Source organism: Carcharodon carcharias, chromosome 4 (assembly GCF_017639515.1).
Source record: "Carcharodon carcharias isolate sCarCar2 chromosome 4, sCarCar2.pri, whole genome shotgun sequence".
NCBI lineage: Eukaryota > Metazoa > Chordata > Chondrichthyes > Lamniformes > Lamnidae > Carcharodon > Carcharodon carcharias.
The window spans coordinates 33059646-33076466 of NC_054470.1; the positions used below are offsets into that span (position 1 = coordinate 33059646).

General features: G+C 44.1%; 1 protein-coding gene across 1 annotated transcript in view; it reads left to right on the forward strand.

The window, feature by feature from the left end:
* Positions 1–16821, forward strand: part of ntrk2a (neurotrophic tyrosine kinase, receptor, type 2a) — a 244533-nt gene that overhangs the window by 157862 nt on the left and 69850 nt on the right. Inside the window, exons 13-14 of the mRNA XM_041185273.1 lie at positions 7918–8048; positions 11980–12152. Of these exons, the coding sequence (XP_041041207.1) occupies positions 7918–8048; positions 11980–12152 (304 nt within the window). The remainder of the gene's footprint in view (positions 1–7917; positions 8049–11979; positions 12153–16821) is intronic.

Consider the following 16821-nt stretch of genomic DNA (forward strand, 5'->3'; position numbering starts at 1 on the left):
GATAAACCTTCCCTTTCTAGGTGCAGGATTTTGATGTTGTTCTGCGGGCACGGTGGGCGAGCTCGGGAATGGCTGGGAAATGGTCGGCTGCCCATGATCATCCCCCGATCGCGATTTCATGCTGGCGGGCCAATTAAGGCCCACCCAGCGTGAAACGTGGCACCGCACTGGTCGAGAAGGGCTGAGTGGGACCGGGGTTCAACGGTGACCCGGCAGCCTGTTTAAAAATGGCCCAGGCAGCCCATGGAAGACTGCCCATGGAAGGACGTCTCATCTATGGGCAGAATTTTCTGTTCGGTGTGCGGGGCGGGCTGGAGTCGTCTGGGTACCCACTAACCTGTCAAAGGCCTGTTAAGTCCACTAATAAACCACTTAGCCAACTTGACAGGGCTGCCTGTCCAACCATAAGGTTGGTGGGCAGGCAAAGAGCCCAGGCGGCCTTCGCATTGTTCATTAAACCTCAACCACTGGCGGGTTGAGGTTTCATGAAGGGTTTTTAAATTAATAAATATTTTTTAAACATTTCATAAGCATGTCCCAGCTCATGTGGCGTTGTCACATGATGGGACATGTGTAAATGATTTTTAACTTTCTTTATTTTAAACTTTAAAACTGAGCTTAATCTCCCTGAGGCAGTTCCGTGCCTCAGGGAGATTTCTGCGCTCTTTTGTGCGCATGCGTGAAAGAGCTCAGGCCCCGAATCTCCATCCTCCCCCTTCCTGCACAGGTGCCGCTGAGCACTACCGTGTGCGCATCACACTGGGCAGGCCATAATTGGCCCGCCCACGTAAAATGGCGGCACATAGCCGATTGCGGGCGGCAATCGGCTCCGCACCTGCCCGCGCCCACTCCCAACCGCCCACCCAACGGGGAGAAAATTCTCCCCTATGTTCCCAAACCGAAATTATGGAACCGAGTGCAGCTGGAAATGGCAGGCAGGAGGGCGGGCCGGGTGGGCACTCAGCCCCCCACTTTTCCGACGAGTACCTAGCCGTCCTCCTGGAGGAGGTGGCTGCCAGGATGGACACCCTTGTCCCCAGAAATGGGAGAAGGAGGCTACCGCATCTCATAAAAAGGGCATGGGAGGAGGTGGCAGCACTTGTGAGCAGCCGTGATGTGGTGCGGCGCACATGGGTGCAGTGCCGGAAGTGGTTCAATGACCCGCTGCGCTCAGGAAGGGTGAGCATCGTGCTGGCATTGGTAAGTGTGCAGGGTGTTAAGTTGTGGCTGTCTCCCCGTGGACCTCAGGGATGCTAGAGTCTGAGTCCCAACTGTCAGTGACGCCGGAGCTGGCCAAGGGGGTGAGCCTTTGGCTGCTTGGATGGAATGCCTTGTGGCTCGAAGGCCACGACTTGGATGTGCCTTGCAAGGTGGTCCTCAGCTGGGGTTGGCCAGGCTGCAATGGTGCTGCAGGTAGCGAGTGGGTTAATCAATGCTCCTCTGTCCTTTCAGGGGAAGACAAGCCATGACCAAGCGGAGAGGGCACGTACAGGCAGAGGGCTGCCCAACCTCCTGCTGCCCAGCAGGTTTGAGCAAGATACCCTCAAGCTTGAGAACCGGCACGCTCCCCTGTGCAACCAGGCATGGAGAGCCAGGAGTGTCAGACAAAGGTAAGAGTGCAGTGCACAGAGGTAAGACTTTCGGATGGTGCAACCATTCTACTGTAGTCTCATTGATGTGAGCCTCGAACCTGGAGTCCCCATTGATCATTGAAAAATGATGGCACCATGATGCAGATCTCCATTGTCTCACCAGGGTGTCTGGCATGCACAGTGGCCATGTGGTGCCTTTAACTGACATGTCCTTCTCCCTTAGATTCGCCAGCAGGCATTTGTTCGAAGGGTCACCCCTGACACCGCAGGACCACCAGACATCACAGTCACCTGCGCCACACCCGCTCTCTGAACCAGGCACTATCGCAGATACCAGCACCTTGGAGGGCATTAGGTCAACGGCTAGTATCTCGGTGCACATTGGTGAAGGCACTTCACACTCGTTTGAGGTGTAGGCGGAAGCAGAGAGTGCCCAGGGTGCCAACAGTTGGAGGACTGCTGCGAACCAGGACGATGCTCAGTTGAAGGCAGATGATGAGCGTCTGGAGTCATCCATTAGGTGGCGGGTGCTGGATGTCCAGCGAGACGTATGGGATGATCTGGTGGTGATTCATGAGGGTTTGCGTGCCATAGTCTCCGTAATGGAGTTGTCCATGTGGTGTGTGAGCACTGTGTTAACCCTCATGGCTGAGCGCACAGCCTCCTCCATTGAGAGAGTGGCGACTCACATGGAAAGGCAGCTCCAGGGACAAAATCAGGGGTTCCTGGGATTGCACTCGGACCTGCAATCCCTCACACTGGTACTGACCTCAGCTGGTCAATGTTGGTGTGGGAGATGGATGAGGCATCCAGTATCTCAGCTAGGTGCCCGTCCATCAATGCTGAGCAGCGAGGTCCAGAGCAAATTCACCTTGGTGCACGAGCTGCCTGTCATCTCTGTGGGCTCCTCTCATAATGCTCTGGATGATGGCAGCAGATCCTCCGCTCCTCTGTATCTGATGAGGCTGCAATGACTGGAGAGGTGCCAGCATGGAACTGGCTGCTCCCTCCCAGACGGGGCCAGCACTGGCTCTACCGGCCAGAGGACGACTGCCAAGGTCATCAAGGCCAACAGGACAGCAGAGTCAGCAGGCTGTCTCCAATGCAGGTGCCAACAAGTGGGGAGCACCAAAACATAGCACTCGGAAGCATGAGTTAAAGGCACCATGAACACAATGTCACGTGAGTTGGGACATGTTCATAATTTACAGAATAACTTTATTAAAATTTTTAAAATCCTGCATGAAACCTCATCCCACCGCTGGATGAGGTTTCATGTTTTCTCTATTTGCCACCAGGGCTCCTTCAATTGGTGAAATGATCCTGTCAATGGCCTCAATTGGCCATTTTTGCAGCGCCCCCGCCTTCCTGAAAATTTAAATGGGGTGGGATGACATCGGGGATTCCACCCGACATCATCCCGCATCATTTTACGTGTCAGAGAGCAGGCCCCGCCCCCTGATTGCCGACGGCAAAATTCTGCCCTATAGGTTGTGATGAACTCTCCTGGGGCCCTTACTCTGGATTTAAACTTAAACCTCTGCGTTATTACCGATGGCTTCAGCTAAAAATGCGTCTTCACATGGTTTACTAATTCACTAAAGGACTTAGAATTGGGCACATTTGGGCCCGTCAGGCTACAGATGAGATGTATGAGATGTGGTCTTGCTACCACATGCACTCAAAAGGATTGCTTTCTGCTGCTCCTCCATGGTAATTTTGTTTGGCACAAAATTAAAACCAAGGCGCTCTACATACTGGCTCCAATCTTCCATAATCGCATCATAAGAATTGATTCTACCAAAGAATGGTACGACTGGTGAGTAGCCTTTTCTTGTTTTTCTTAAGATCTGATGTGCTCACGTTCACAAGGCAAGGTGCAGTGTTGGAGCTATTTTACCCTTGTTGCCAAATGTATTGATTTGATGTACTGGACAGGTTTCTCCTAAGCAGATAAACTTTATTGCAGAGAGCTTTCAGAAGCTACATGCTTTAACAAGGTCCTCGACTAGAAAGCCACCCCCACCACCACCCCCCAACCCCCCACCCGGATTACCCACACTTAGGGCTCATTGGGTGAAGTCTCCAAAAACAATCACATGACCCCGATAAGCAGTAGGAAAGGGTATACCTTCAATTACTACACCATCCCTAATTGCTGTTGAGAAAGCGGCAGTGAAACACCTTGAACCGCTGCAGTCCATGTGATGAAAGTACACACACAGAGACATTAGGGAGGACATTCCAGACTCTTGACCCAGTGACAGTGAAGGAAAGGTGATATAATTCCAGGTGAGGATGGTGTGTTGTTACAATCCCTGTAGAGACTGATAACTTTTTAAAAAATATTTTAATTTCCAATGACTGGAATGGAAGAATCGTATGACAAGATTTGAAGTTTTAAGACTTTTATCGTAGTAAACAAACTTAAAGCATTTGTTCACTGTCATCATAGCCTTAGTGGTGTTGTTGGCACTATCTTGCTTCTGCTCCGACTTTCTTCAAGATCCCCCAATCCACTTTCAATGTTATCTACCCGTTAGATTTTTCTTCTTCCTCTTTTGTTTTTACCCTCAACTTCTCCTTCAATTGTTATCAGGAGAAGGCTATCAGGTCTTTGTTTCCAATGTCTGTACTTGGGTATCTTTCTCTCTCTTACTGTACTAAGCAAATCTTTTGATTCTTGATCTACTCTTGATCTAACCCACTAATTTGTCTTTCTGTCCAGCTTGCTATGGACAGTCCTCCTCTGAAAGCCCATCTCCATGGCACCGTGTATTACATAGACCTTGTATCTAGGTAGAAATGTCAATTAGCTATTTTCTAAACCCACAACTCCATTCCATCTTGGAATTAAATAGGTAGTTTAAAGTATAACCATTTACAAAAGCTGACATTACTAATATCTCATGTGACACTATCCACAGTCATCACAGATGTCCTTGCTGTTATCCGCAGCTGTTAACATCTTACTCCTTCTTCCTAGTAAAACAAGCTAGGCCCCCCTTTACCCTTTAACAACTCAGCCACCCAAGCTTGTTGTTAGGCAGGGTTCAGTACAGGTCACAGGACCCCCTTCATTCCTCAATTTTACTCTAAATTAAAGAGGTGGTCTTAAAACATAACAATCCTGTAAACTTCATATTCATAACAGTGTGTCTTGGAGGGGAACTTGCAGGTAATGGCATTTGCATGTGCCTGCTGCCCTTGTCCTTCCAGGTGGTAGTGGTGATGGGTTTGGAAGGTGCTGTCAAAGAAACCTTGGTGAGTTGCTGCAGTATGCCCTGTAGATGGTACACACTGCTGCCATTGTGTGTTAATGGTGGAGAGAATGAATGTTTAAGGTGTTGGATTGAGTGCTGATCAAGTGGGCTGTTTCAACTTGGATACTGTTGCTGGAGCTGCACGCATCCAGGCAAGTATTCCATCACACTCCTGACTTGTGCCTTGTGGACAGGCACATGTGGTTGGTGGACAGGCTTTGGGGAGTCAGGAGGTGAGTTACTCACTGCAGAATATCCAATTTTTGAGCTGCTTTTGTAGCCACAGCTCCAGTTAAGCTTCAGGTCAGTGATAATCTTGACACATGATGCTGGAGGATTCAGGGATGGTAATGCCATTGAATGTCAAGGAGAGAAGGTTAGATTATCTCTCTTCTTTGGCATGATCATTGCCTGGCACATGTGTGGTGCCAATGTTACTTGTCACTTATCAGCCCAAGTCTGAGTTTTTTCCAGGTTTTGCTACATGCTGGTACAGACTGCTTCAATTTCAGGAGAGTTGCCAAAAGGCTGAACATTGTGCAGTCATCTATGAACATCCCAACTTCTGACCTTATTATGGCAGGAAGGTTGTTGATGAAGTAGCTGAAGATGCTTGGGCCTTGAGGAACTCCTGCAGTGATGTTCTGTGGCTGAGATGATTGCCTCCAACAACCACAACCATCTTCTGACTCCAACCAGTAGAGAATTGTCCACCTAATTCCCATTGGCTTCAATTTTACTAGGGCTTCTCAAGGCCACTTAGGGGATGCAGACTTGTAGTGGTGGCAAATTCCCTTCCATGAAGGACATTGATATACCAGTTGGGTTTTTATGACAAAAAATTGCCACGATAAGATTTTATTTGGTGCCAGTGAATAAATTGGCAGATTAATGGAATTCAGGTTCATAATTTGCAGTGATAGGATGTAAACACACAAAGTTTGTTTTTTAACTCTTCTATTGTAACCACTGCACTAACCAGATCTCAGCCTACCCTGCCCTTAAACTTTGTCCACAAATGTTCTCCAAGACGGGATACTCGATAGGATATTCCCAATCCAGGGACATAGAAGCCAACTGTTGTCTCTCTACCACCATCTGCTAATTCCACACAGACCAGGGATTGAATCTACGATCTTTGTGGTCTTTATTGATCAATGCCACATTACTTGGTGCAACAAAACTACTACGGGGGAAGACCCTTGACAGGTAATTTGTTCCAATAATTTTTGTTTTTAATTTTCTAATTATTTGCTTTCCTCTCTTTCTATTATGATTTCCCCTTCAGACCATTGATGCTCACTTTTCCAGATACTGATTTAAATTTATTTGATTTAAATGGTGCATTCATAGCTTACCACCATTTGGTCATCACTGTTGTAGGGTGTTGGTTACAGTTCAATAGGTCTGAAGAAGTCTTTGTAGTCATACATAGATTAACTGTAAGTCTTTACTGACTCTCAGAACTATTTACAAATATACTGTAATGTGTACAAATTAGGAGCTGATTCCATGTTTGCTGGTAACACGGCTCTGTCCAATACTCAACTAACACTGGTTGCGGGTCATGTGCTCTCTTACATCACTGTGTCAGTGGTACTATACTGAGTCCCACATTAACCCTATATGAGCCAGACCCTTATACTACAATCACATCCTAATTTCTGTCAGCAGCCGCTTTGCTCACGTAAACACAGATGGAGAAACAAATATACAAGCAAAATACTGCAGGTGCTGGAAATTTTAAATAAAAACAGAAACTTCTGGAAATACTCCACAGGTCTGACAGCATCTGGGGAGAGAGAAACAGTATTAATGTTTCAGGTTAATGGCCTTTCATCAGACTGGTCACATGCAAACTACTTTTACAAGTTGTCATTCAGCTCACCCTCAATAATAAGCAGGGGTAGACTTATTCTGTAAGAATGAGTCTCCTATTATTTATTTGGTTAGAATTGAATGGGTTTTTATTAACACACCCACAATATTGAAGCCAGATCTCATTATGACATGGAGCTTGACACTAACTGCACCACGTAATGAGATTTAATATTAAACACAGTTTCAGAAAATAAATAAAAATGCTTTATATATGATAGTCTTAGAGCTATTAAAAATGTATTCATTGTGCTCCATAAACTGACAAAGGAAAGTGTCTTCATCTTTATTATGACGTACCAGGTCTATTTCTTTCTAGCATCTTAATTACACATTAAATATTCCAACAACCTAGATAAGGAGGTCATACAGTTTATTTGGTGATGTGAAACACTAACAAATAAATTATCTCTCTGATGGGCATGACAAACCAAAAAAAAAGTCATAGTATGCCTAATAGTTAAAGAAATTCAACTGCAGATTAAATCCTGAATTTTGAGACAATGAGGGTAATTTTGCCTTTAGGAGACAGGTATAAAATTGGAAAAACTCAGGCAGCTAAATTGATATCACACATTTACACTAGCACCTAAAGGCAAAATTACCCTAAATGTATGTTCATTAAGTTAAAAGAAGAGGAAGAGGAGACAATCTTCTTGATTTCATTATATTAGAATTAGTTTCAAAGAAGCTTGGGGAAGTGAGGGGAATGTAAAGAGAACAATTCAAGTTAAAATTGTGTTGAATTAAAAGAAAGCTGCGTTTACATCAATCTGCCCAGTTATTTTATAGTATAATTGAGAGTTGAAAAATGTGGGAATGTGTTAATTGAGGCATAATTCAAGTACAAAATTGTATGGAAGCACAAGTATGGCACTGTGAGGGCTTACTGAGAAAAGTTTCAGGGTGCAATTTCTGCTGGACTACATGCATATTATATTAGTACTACTGAGTCCATTCCACAGGGCAGTGAGGCAATCAAATGATTCTAATAAAGTCTTTGTTATGCATAGTTTGATCAATCTTCCTAACTTACATGTCACACTTTTCCTAAGTGTGAATCAATATAAGGCATAGCTATTAAATACTTGACTATCCTTTGTACCAGCTTAAATATATTAGAATAAATGGTTGTTTGATTTCTAATTTATTATAGCCATAATAGTATTCTTATGTTTTAACAGTTGTCCGAAACATCAAAAGGCACAACATTGTCCTGAAGAGGGAGTTGGGAGAAGGAGCCTTTGGCAAAGTGTTTCTTGCAGAATGTCATAATCTCTGCACAGAAGAAGACAAAACTTTGGTAGCAGTGAAGGTATAATGCTGTAAAATTTCAATTATTAATTTATGGCTTGGTCTAGAGCTCCTCGTGATAAATGCTTGTCTGTCTTTCAGCCTCAGTTATCTTTTAATCTGGGCTGTGTAGGACTAATGCAATGTCAAAGAGCATGATACATGATCTCACCCTTAGATTTAAAAATATGGCCTGGTTTCATATGGCAATGACAGTAGATCGGCTTGGCAAAATTGTTCATGGCAAATATAGGAACCTGATAACAGTGAGATGCAAATATAGTCGATTCCACTTAGTTGAATACTCTCTATATGAATATTTGTCGACTGAATAGAAATTGAAAACCAGGCCCACTTGACCTCAGTGCATATTGTATGCATTCCTTCTTAATGCATGCCTTTTGTTGTAAATTTCTGCTGAATTAATAATTTATTGTCCAGAGTACAAATTGCACTATGGTCATTGCTCATATGACAGCTGCTTTCTCAGTTGTATTTTACACAATCTGCTGTACTGAAGCACTTTCAACTTTACACCAAAGTGCAACATCTCATAACTTTTTACTTCTGTTTGAAATGCTTTAACAGCATCTTCTTAAACGATATACTTTCGAATATTCTGTGTGAATTCCCATGTGTTATATACTGAAAATGAAATACATTCTACATGGATTTCAGTAAGGCCATTGACAAGGTCCCTCATGGCAGACTGGTACAGAAGGTAAAGTCGCACGGGATCAGAGGTGAGCTGGCAAGATGGATACAGAATTGGCTTGGTCATAGAAGACAGAGGGTAGCAGTGGAAGGGTGCTTTTCTGAATGGAGAGAAGTGACTAGTGGTGTTCCGCAGGGATCAGTACTGGGACCTTTGCTGTTTGTGGTATATGTAAATGATTTGGAGGAAAATGTAACTGGGCTAATTAGTAAGTTTGCAGATGACACTAAGGTTGGAGGAGTTGCAGCTAGTGAAGAGGATTGTCAAAGGATACAACGGGATATAGATCGGTTGGAGACTTGGGCGGGGAAATGGCAGATGGAGTTTAATCCGGACAAATGCAAGGTAATACATTTTGGAAGGTCTAATACAGGTAGGAAACATACAGTAAATGGCAGAACCCTTAAGTGCATCGACGTGCAGAGGGATCTGGGTGTACATGTCCACAGGTCACTGAAAGTGGCAGGTGGATAACGTAGTCAGGAAGGCATATGGCACGCTTGCCTTCATCGGCAGGGGTATTGAGTATAAAAGCTGGGAAGTCATGCTGCAGCTGTATAGAACCTTGGTTAGGCCACACTTGGAATATTGCGTGCAATTCTGGTCGCCACATTACCAGAAGGATGTGGAGGCTTTGGAGAGGGTGCAGTGGAGATTTACCAAGATGCTTCCTGGTCTGGAGGTTATTAGCTATGAGGAGAAGTGGGAGAAACTCGAATTGTTCTCACTAGAGTGATGGAGTTGAGCGGCGACTTGATAGCAGTTTACAAAATTATGAGTGGCATGGACAGAGTAGATAGTCAGTAGCTTTTTCCCAGAGTGGAAGAGTCAATTACTAGGGGACATAGATTTAAGGTGAGAGGAGAAAACTTTAGAGCAGATGTGCGGGGCAAGTTTTTTATGCAGAGGGTAGTGTGTGTCTGGAATTCACTGCCAGAGGAGGTGGTGGAAGCAGGTACGATGGTAGTGATTAAGAGGCAGCTTGACAGATACATGAATAGGATGGGAATAGAGGGATACAGACCCCGGAAGTGCAAAATGTTTTAGTTGACGGGCAATATGATCGGCGCAGGCTTGGAGGGCCGAAGGGACTATTCCTATGCTGTACTTTTCTTTGTTCTTTGTTCTATTTCTGCAGCAAACTAAATTATTGATGTAATGGAAATTGTCTTGTGTACACTGTATGAAGACAATGTGGACTTTGAGGACCAGTGTGGAATTGTCAGCAATGTACCATAGGAAAACAGAAAGGAGCTTTATGGGTTATACCATGCATCTTATATGCAGTGGCTTATGATGTGTGGCCAAGAATCTGAGGTGCCACTGCTGAGCAGTTTAACTCTTTTTTTAAAAACTAATTTTTAAAAATAAAAACACCATGGTGTATGGTATATAAAAAAATACATTGGTATAGTTTTGAATTATAGAAGCAAACCAGATATGAATAGGTTAAATACAACCCATTCTTGACCCTGAAGTTCATTAAGTTATTTTACAGCACATTGTAATCTGCAATGTCACTTTGGCTCAGTTGGTAGCAATCTTGCCAGTATCAGAAGTTTTGTGCATTCAATCTCCAGGTTGATGCTCAGTATTGACAGGGTGCTGCATGGTAGCTGGTGTTGTTCTTCAGATGAGATGTTAAACTAAGGTCTTGTCAGGCCATTCTGGTGGTTTGGCAATTGCTAAACATCCCATTGCACTATATGAAGAAAAACAAAATGTTTTGGCTTGTTTCCTCCACCAATATTACTGACAGCTGACTAACTGGTTGGTTATTCCTCACATTGATGTTTAAGGAATCTTGTGCATGTTAGATGGTTGCTACCTTTGTCTATATAACATTAATTATTTTCTTCTAAGCAATTTGTTGGGCAGATTTTTTACCTTGGCGGCCAGGTGTGCACCCAACCCACTCGAGCGTAAAATGACGCACATTGACGTTGGACGAGCATCCCAACGTCAACGCGCAGTCACACAATATTTCAGTTGGTAGGCGCCCGCTGGAGTCAGCAGTGTGCCCGCCGACAATTAAAAGGCCTATTAAGGCCTTGAACAAGGTCATTGAAACAAATTTTTCACTGCCCGTCCAACCCTACGGTTGGAGGGCAGGCGAAAAGGCCAAGCAGCCTTTGCATTTTTTTGGAAAGCTCATTCATGGGCGGGATGAGGTTTCCAACATCAAATAAAATAAAACTTTTAAATTTCATTTATAACATGACAGAATCACATGAGGGGCTTTTTAAAAAACATTTTTAACATCTTTACTTTTTATTTTGAAAACTGTTCATCTCCCTGAGGCAGCTTTATGCCTCAGGGAGATTTTAAAGCGCGCGCTCACACACGTGAGTGAAGTTTGCTCTCGCTCTCCCCCCACCCACTTAGGAAGCGCTGAGCACTGCCGCTTGCGTTTCATGCTGGGCAGTCCTTAATTAGCCCGCCAGCGTCATATAGCGCTCTGGCCCTGATCGCGGGTGGCAGTCGGCTTCATGACCTCCCCCGCTCACCCCCGCTGAGCCCACCCGACAAGGGCTAAATTCTGCCTGGTGTTTATGAGATGTTTCTGAGAGGTGTGGTAAGACAATACAAAAATACTAGTCTGCCATTCATTTAATTCAAAATTCACTGGTGTGTAGCTTTTGGTTGTGGTTTAATGTTTAGAAGCAACCTATGCTTTGAGGATCAATTCTAGAACACAGAATATTCCAAAGTAATATTCATCAGAGTAAAAGTTGCATTGTTTTTGTGCTGTAAAATCTGATATATCTTGGACATTAACACTAAGACAATTAACATAACACTCCTGAGTAATAATGATATATTCGATACCTGTGCTAATGTAATTGAGTTTATATACAAAGACTAGTTCTCAGTCTCAACTGGGGCATCAGCAGTATGTACCAACCCAAACCACTTTCATTTACTCCTATTTTAATGTAGGGTACCTTTATTAAATGGCTACGGGTAGATACCCATACCTGTCCATCCTCTCTGGTGGAAAATGGTATCAGACCCGCAGAGTCCACATTGAAACTAGGGAATCTTTGAATTTTCCAAAACAAATTAGAAAAGCTGTCTTGTCTGTCAGGCACTTATCAGAGCCAGATTCTCAAAATGCATGTTTTTCATTTGCTTGCCTATAGCTGCACCTTATCATTATGTCATCTAATATACTAGAAAAAAAGCAAAGCTGAAAAACACATTCTTGAAAAACCTTTTTTCATTTCAAACAACACAGACCTTGAAAGAAGCCAGTGATAATGCACGTAAGGACTTTCATCGTGAAGCGGAACTCTTGACCAACCTGCAGCATGAGCACATTGTGACATTCTATGGTGTGTGTGTGGAAGGTGACCCACTCATTATGGTGTTTGAATACATGAAGCATGGAGACCTCAACAAATTTCTCAGGTTGGTTCAGAAAGCTTCAAATTTCTATATTGTTACTATATTGTTATCATTTTATTGCTGAAAACCTACTCTAAATAGGAATAGCAAAAGCAAAGTACTGCGGAAGCTGGAAATCTGAAATAAATATGGAAAATGCTGGAAATACTCAGCAGATCTGGCAGCATCTGTGGAGAGAGAAACTGAATTAACGGGTGGAATTTTAACCTTACAAGACAGGTGAATTTCTGAGCAGGCAGCAAGTTAAAAGAACTGAAACTGCCAACTTATTAGGAAGCCAGCAAGAATCTGCCAGCTTCCACCTTTAACCTGGGTGTGATTGCAGTGCTTGAGAAACCCCATTGGGTAGGTGGATCAGCTACTTACATGTGTAAACTGCCCATTATCTGCTTCTTTAACCTTGAATTCTGACATTAAAGTTGTTCACTGGTTTTCCCAGCTTCCTGAACACACCAGGACAAACGAGTGAGCTGACAGTGGGAGCTGAGGGCCTGAGCAATTGACAGGCAAGAAATGTTTTATATACTGGCATCTTGCATCAGCTTTCTTGCCTAAGTGAAAAGCTTTTGCTTACAGAACCTATTTGGAGAGTATGCTTTCACTGCCTGGTAGGCAATTTCCACAACTCTGAAAGTCATTTCCACTAGCATAGAGATTTTTTGTCTTTGATCTACGGTCCCTAGCTGTCAACAGTCAAATCTTCTTGGGAGAGCCTTACGCATATCTGCCTTGGACCTCAGGCGAGGAACAAAAGGAGCAACAGGAGCAGTGGCCTTCTCCTGCTCCACAGGCCAGAAGGGGATAAGCACAGAGTCCCAGCTTGGAGAAGACAATACCCCCAACACTAGGTTTACAGGCAGAGGAGAAGGTTTTTGAACATGACTGAGCACCAGTGCCTCCAGAGATTTAGACTCTCTAATCAGGTGGTTGTTGAAGTTTGCAATCTCCCTCCTGCCAAATGGATTAGGTGGTCACACATTACAGTGGCTGTCAAAGTGACCACAGTCTTTAATTTCTTCAATTCTGGTTCCTTCCAGGGATCTGTTGATGGTATTTGTAGAATCTCACAAGTGTATCTCACAGGTGCTCTGTGTGCATGGGCCATCACCTATGTGAACTCTGCAATTGATGAGGTTAGTGAGAATGAGCAGGCACTCTGATTTGCCACTCTGACTGGCTTCCCATAGGTCCAGGGGGTCAGCTATTGCACTCATGTGACAAATAAGGTGGCCCCAGATCACTCTTGGGTTTTCGTCAATCAAGGGCTTCCACTGCATCAATGTTTAGCTTGCCTGCAAAAGATTGCCGTGTATGTCTGTGCAAAATTCCCAGGAAACTGCCATGATGCTTTCACTCTGTACCAGTCAAGTCTTCCAGAGATATTCACACCTCGAAACAGAATTAGCAATTGGCTCCTTGAAAATTTTCTGAAGATATGGCTGATGTCATCTCTAAAAAGCCCAACACTGATGCTCAAGAAATGTACAGCTAAAACGCCAGAATTGTAACTGAGCAAGCAATCAGGCTGTTGCAATGCAATTCAGGTACCTGGGCAGATCTGAGGGCACCCTTCATAAAAAAGCAGGAGCTGGTGTAGGCCATTAAAGCCTGCTCTGCCATTCAGTAAGATGATGGCTGGTCTTCTATCTCAACTCCATCTTCCCACATTACCTCCATTTTCCTTAATTCCCTCAGTACCCAAAAATCTATCGATCTGTCAGTATAGATCAAACAGAGTTTCCAGAATGATAGCGTTCTGCTGTGCATTGGTGCAACATTGAGCAGCAATGTGGACTGATGCTCCAGAAGGAGGAAGACGTTGAACATTCTGCATTTTTAGAGGATGAAGAGGAGAAACAGGAGGAGCAGCAAGAGGGCCAGGAGGAGTATGATGTGGCAAGGAGTATGAGCTGCACTCATAACTGTCAGGGATGCCTGGAACAACCTGACTCAGGCACGCTTCACTTAAACTGAGTAAGTGCAGCCATTTAGCACACCAATTCTGACCCCACTGTGGCCCTCCAGACCCCAGCATAAAGCAGCTCCACAGTCAACAACTATACCTCTGCCAGCCACCTATTGCTTGCCTTTGGCTCTTGACAAACTATTCTTCACAAGGCAGAAGACTACTTGGCTGGGAGTAGACAAAAATGGGCAAGATGAGAAATTGTAATAGAGAAATAAATGTTATGGTACATAAACATGAAACAAAAATGTGACAATGCAAAGACTGTGTTAAAATCCTAAGTAAATACCCTTGTGCAACTACAAATCTTTTCTCTTCCTGTTTCTACTAATACTATGTGGTCGCCCATGTGGCTTTAGCAGAGCTAAAGGCAGGCAGCTTGTTCCTGTACTCTGACTGATCAAATGCGCTTGACTGACATCCTCTGAGCTTGAGAGGCTGGAAAGGCCCTGACAAAGACTGCATCACCTGCACATATGCAGGGGCAGATTCAATCATCAGAGCAGGAAGCAGCATGTGGGGCTCCAACTGAGGTGGGGGGGGGGTGGTGGCATAAGGTCAGTGGTGGAACAAAGTCTCCACTTCCGTGTTCCTGTTCTCCATCTTCTCTCTCGTAGCCCAGCCATACTTCCCTCTTAGCCAAGAGCTGAAGAGCACTTTGCTGCACTTTAATGGAGTGCTGGATGGCCAAGATGACGTTTCCCACAATCCTGTTTAAGGTGGCAGCCTGAGTGGGCAGACCAATGGTGAGGGCCGGCAAGCACTCTGTGGATTGCTGCATCTGATGCTCTGTGGAGGAGGCCACTCTTTCCATGGTTGTGGACAATCAGCTCCAAACCCTGAAGCATCATAGCACTCATGCTAAAGATGGACACATCCAACCCCTCTCCAATCATGTGCAGTGCATCTGGAAAGGTTAACAGAATGCAAAAGCTTTGTTATTGCTCTAGAATGGTCCTCTTCATGGAAGATCCCCCACCCGAGAATCAGCAACTATGTCAAGCCAAGCAGAGCTTTGAGGGCTCTGTGCCCTCTCATGGGGATTCTTCACCGCTGTACCTGTCTCCACCACCTCCTCCTGCTCACTTGTGGTGTGTAACTCATCATGTGACAACGAAATACATGTTTTGGAGACTCCGCTGAAGTGTGCCTATCTGAGCTGGTGGAAGTTGCACAAGTCATGTAATAATATTTCCTCAGAGTAAGTGACCTCCTCTGAGGAGTCTTCAGCCTCCTCCCACATAACCTCCTGAGGGCTGCTTGAAGGACCTTTCAGAGATAAAAGATATGAATTAGAACTGTCATACTGAGAGGGTTCTAAGTCATCATTGACCTAATTATCCCTTTTCACAGAATCGCAAAATCACAGAATTGTTACGGTGTAGAAGGAGGGCATCTTCCCGAACATTTTAACTTAGTCTCAATCTTCTGCCTTTTCCCTGTAACCCTGCATGTTGTTTCTATTTAAGTAATCATCCAATGCCCTCTTGAAAGCCTCAATTGAACCTGCCTTCACCATACTTCCAGGCAGTGCATTCCAAACCCTAACTACCTGCTGTGAAAAAGTTTTTCCTCACCTCGCATTTGCTTCTTTTGCAAAACACTTAAAAACTGTGCCCTCTGGTTCTCAACCTGTTTATGAGCAGGAACAGTTTCTCCCTATCTACTCAGTCCAGACACCTCATAATTTTGAAAACTTCTATCAAGTCTCCTCTTTGCCATCTCCTTGCCAAGGAAAACAGCCCCAACTTCTCCAATCTTTCCTCATAACTGAAGTGTCTCATCCCTGAAACCATTCTCATAACCCTCTTCTGCAATCTCTCCTAGAATACTGTATGCTTTAGAAACAGCTCTCTCTACCTGTCCTGCCACCTTTAATAACTTATGTACATGTACACCCAGGTCTCTCTGCTCCTGCACACCCTTTACAATGGTATCCTTATTTTATACTGTCTCTCCATGTTCTTTGTACCAAAGTGTATCACCTCACACTTCTCCGCATTGAACTTCATCTGTCACCTATCTGCTCACTCCACCAATGCATCATTATCCTTTTGAATTTCTACACTGTCCTCCTCACAGTTTACATTTCTCCCAAGTTTTGTGTTGTCCATAAACTTTGAAATTGTCCCCTGCACACCAAGGTCTAGATCACTTATATGTATCAGGAAGGGCAAGGATCCCAATACTGACCCCTGGGAAGCTCCACTACAAACTTTCCTCCAGCCCAAAAAATACCCATTAACCATTACTCTCTATTTCCTATCCCTCAGCCAATTTTATATCCACATTGCTACTGTCCCTTTTATTCCATGACCTATAACTTTCCTCACAAGTCTGTTGTGTGGCACTGTATTGAACGCCTTTTGGAAGTCCATATATACCACATCACCAGCCTTGCCCTCATCAACCACCCCGATACCTCTTCAAAAAACTTCAGCAAGTTAGTTAGACACGATTTTCTTTTAACAAATCCATGCTGCCTCTTCCAAATCAATCCACATTTTTCCATGCGATTATTAATTCTATCCTGAATAATTGTTTCTAGAAGTTTCCCCACCACTGAAGTTAAACTGACGAGTCTGTCTGAATGGTGACATCAAGACATGAGGTAATGCTGTATGCCATGAGAACGACCTACCCTAGCCCCAAACAAGAATTTTAAATTTAAACAAATTCAGTTACAAAGTCATGTGGAGAGAGCTG